Source organism: Pteropus alecto, unplaced genomic scaffold, assembly GCF_000325575.1.
Source record: "Pteropus alecto unplaced genomic scaffold, ASM32557v1 scaffold40, whole genome shotgun sequence".
Taxonomy (NCBI): domain Eukaryota; kingdom Metazoa; phylum Chordata; class Mammalia; order Chiroptera; family Pteropodidae; genus Pteropus; species Pteropus alecto.
The window spans coordinates 7,911,426-7,914,169 of NW_006431919.1; the positions used below are offsets into that span (position 1 = coordinate 7,911,426).

Below are 2,744 nucleotides of genomic sequence, written 5' to 3' on the forward strand. Positions count from 1 at the left end.
TTTTTTTTTTTTTTTTTTTTTTTTGCCATATAGGAAAAAACTTCTTAACTTACAAATAATACAAAAATAGACAATGGCTTTTGGGTGGAAATAAAAAAATTGAAGCATGGTTTAAAACAATACTAAAAATAACTATAAATGAAAGTTTAAAAATCACATTGAAACAGCTAATACAACTGTAGGTGACCAAACAAATACGCACTTTTCACATAGCAACCATACACAATAAAATAAATTGGGGGTGGGAGGAAAAGGAAGAAGGGGAAAGCAATGTACAAATCCCAAAGATAAATACATTATTTATATGGATATTTTACAAAATCCCCTTTAAAACAAAAAGCCTTTTAATTAACTTTGCAAGTATGTGCAAGCTATAGGTACTGAGCTTTTTTTTTCCTTTGCAAAATATGCAGTAAAATCTTTTTGTGTGTGTGATATTGAAAAACTGTCTTAAGACATTAAAATGTATAAATAGAACAACAACTTTGGCAAAAAAAAAAAATCACGAAAAAATCTACAGTATTTATAACTACATACAAAAACGCAACAGCAAAGAAAAAAAATATCAGGCAAATGCATCCTCATAGCTTTGCTGCATCTTTGCTATTAATTCTTATTTTTAAGAACACTTCCCAGAAAATGAGAGCAAAAATTCCCATAGAACAGAAAACTATATTTTGGAAGTCTCAACCTTCTCCTCCTTTCTCCCAGTTTCTTTTTATTCCTAATTCCAAAGCACTTAACCTATCCTTTTAATCTATTATGTTACAATGTAAGGGTCGACTGATGGGGCGCTCTTGAATGGGAAATCGGAAATAACCTGCCATCTTGCCTTTGTCAGCTTTTGAAGGATTGGTATTAAGTCAGCATTTAAGATGAGTAAACTTTAAACTTGTAAATGGCGGAGTGTAGGTAGGGTTTTGGCTTGTTAACTGGAGGGCATAATGTGGAATTCTGTGCCTGGACCCTGTTCCATGAAGTCTCGAAGGAGATTCTGACACCGTGTGTGTGCCACCAAGCTCTCAAGAGGCCATCGGCTTCAAAAGAAGTTGACATAATTAAAAGTGAAAATGATATCAGGTTTAAATATGCAGTTTTAACAATCTGTCTAGAGGCACTGGATTTTTGAGTAGAAGGGAAAAATGTGATCACTTAACATCACTTTTTAACTTCGCAGGCTGCATTTATTTACACAGTTACTTAAGACAACAATACAAAAGAGATAAATAAGCTTGCACTGCTAAGGGATGGCATGTTAAGTTAGATACTGAAAATGCACTGTCTGAGCTAACTACCATTTGATATGCTTTAAGGCGCAAAAGCCGACCCTTAGTTTCCTAAAAAATCTAACTGGCATTCCTATTCTGTCCCATACAAGCTTTTTTCTTTTTTTCTTTTTTTTTTTTTTAACTTTTTTGTAAATATCACCACTTCATTCTCCTTTTACACAGCTTTAAAAACATCATAAATTAAAACATGGAGTCTTATTTATAGTGTCCCTTGTATACAGCTTCACGGTTTATAAAAGACAAATGCTTGCAGAGTTAAGCTTAAAAAAAAAAAGAAAAGAAAGGAAAAGAGAAAGTGGATTTGCTTTTATCGACACAGAATAAATATGTCCCCCAAACATTTGGGAGGTACAGCTTTAACCAACACCCTGCACGTGCAGATCCTTTCCAATTTCAGTATTTGCAAGGTCGGTGATATTGTTTGTTTAAAAATCTGCAGTTATTGTGATTCCTCTTAAAAAGGCCTGAGTTAAAAGTTCCACTCTGGGACTTGTATCAGATTACTCGCTGTAGCAGAATCCAACCTCTTCATTAATAAAATTCTTCAAGGCAATTCTTTCACATGGGAGGAACAATCATGCCAGATATCGCTGTGGAAGAAGAAGACAAAAGTCAGTGGTTTTTCATCCAAACTTCTCACTGAGAAAAAAAAAAGAGAGAGAGAAAGAGATGGAAAAAAACACCCACACACCACTATGTTCGTTGACTATTAGCCACAACTGTGCTCTCATCTTCCCTGAAATGAGTTTTCGTATAAAAAAATACATGTACTTTATTAAGATATTAATATACCAGCCTGTGTATGTATCTTTAACAGAACAGAAAATCCTAAACATCCCTCCAAATCTGATTTTAATTTTAAAACATAACTGGGAAGTTACATAGTTTGAATACCGCTGGGAAAGTTGCAGTCCCAAACTTGCAAAACAGTGAGAGTTTTCAGTATCACTCTCCCCCACTACTTCTTCACTTTCAACATATAAAATGAAAAACTGGTCCATCCCAGCTGCCAGCACTTCCTACAAAACACCGTGGCTCTTTTCGTGCTGTTAGCTCCAAGACCGATCCCCAGAGCAGCCATCGGAGCAGCGCCTTCATTTCGGTGCTCACACCTGGGAAAAGCAAATGCCAGCTACCGCAGGCCTCATCCAAGGGGCCCGTGAAGCTGGGAGAAGGGATGGAGGAGGAAGAGAAGGCAGGTTCGCATGAGGCTCCGGGATGTCGCCTATACCACGGTTATGCCCGGGCTTCTGGAATGGTCTGAATCTGGCCCTAGAAAATTGTAGCTTAGGAAAGCTGGGGTTTGATCCTGGGAAAAGGGAAAGCTGTTTGCGTAATCAGAAATCTTTCAAAGTCTTCAGAGTCAGAAGGCAGCGCAGAGTGGTCTTCAGAAGAACGTGGGCTCCGACAGGCTGGCTCCATCTCCGGCTTTTCCCGCCATGTCCCCGGGTGTAG

At 37.6% G+C, this 2,744-nt stretch overlaps 1 protein-coding gene across 9 annotated transcripts in view; it reads right to left on the reverse strand.

The window, feature by feature from the left end:
• The window catches only part of EBF1 (early B cell factor 1), a 372,164-nt gene that overhangs the window by 1,351 nt on the left and 368,069 nt on the right, over positions 1-2,744 (reverse strand). For 8 of the 9 annotated variants that reach the window (XM_015585198.2, XM_015585197.2, XM_025043178.1 and 5 more), the window contains one exon: positions 1,360-1,879. In XM_015585198.2, the coding sequence (XP_015440684.1) occupies positions 1,848-1,879 (32 nt within the window). In that variant the 3' untranslated portion in view covers positions 1,360-1,847. Of the gene's footprint in view, positions 1,880-2,744 lie in introns of all 9 variants that reach the window. The other variant, XM_015585196.2, reaches the window with a different exon arrangement.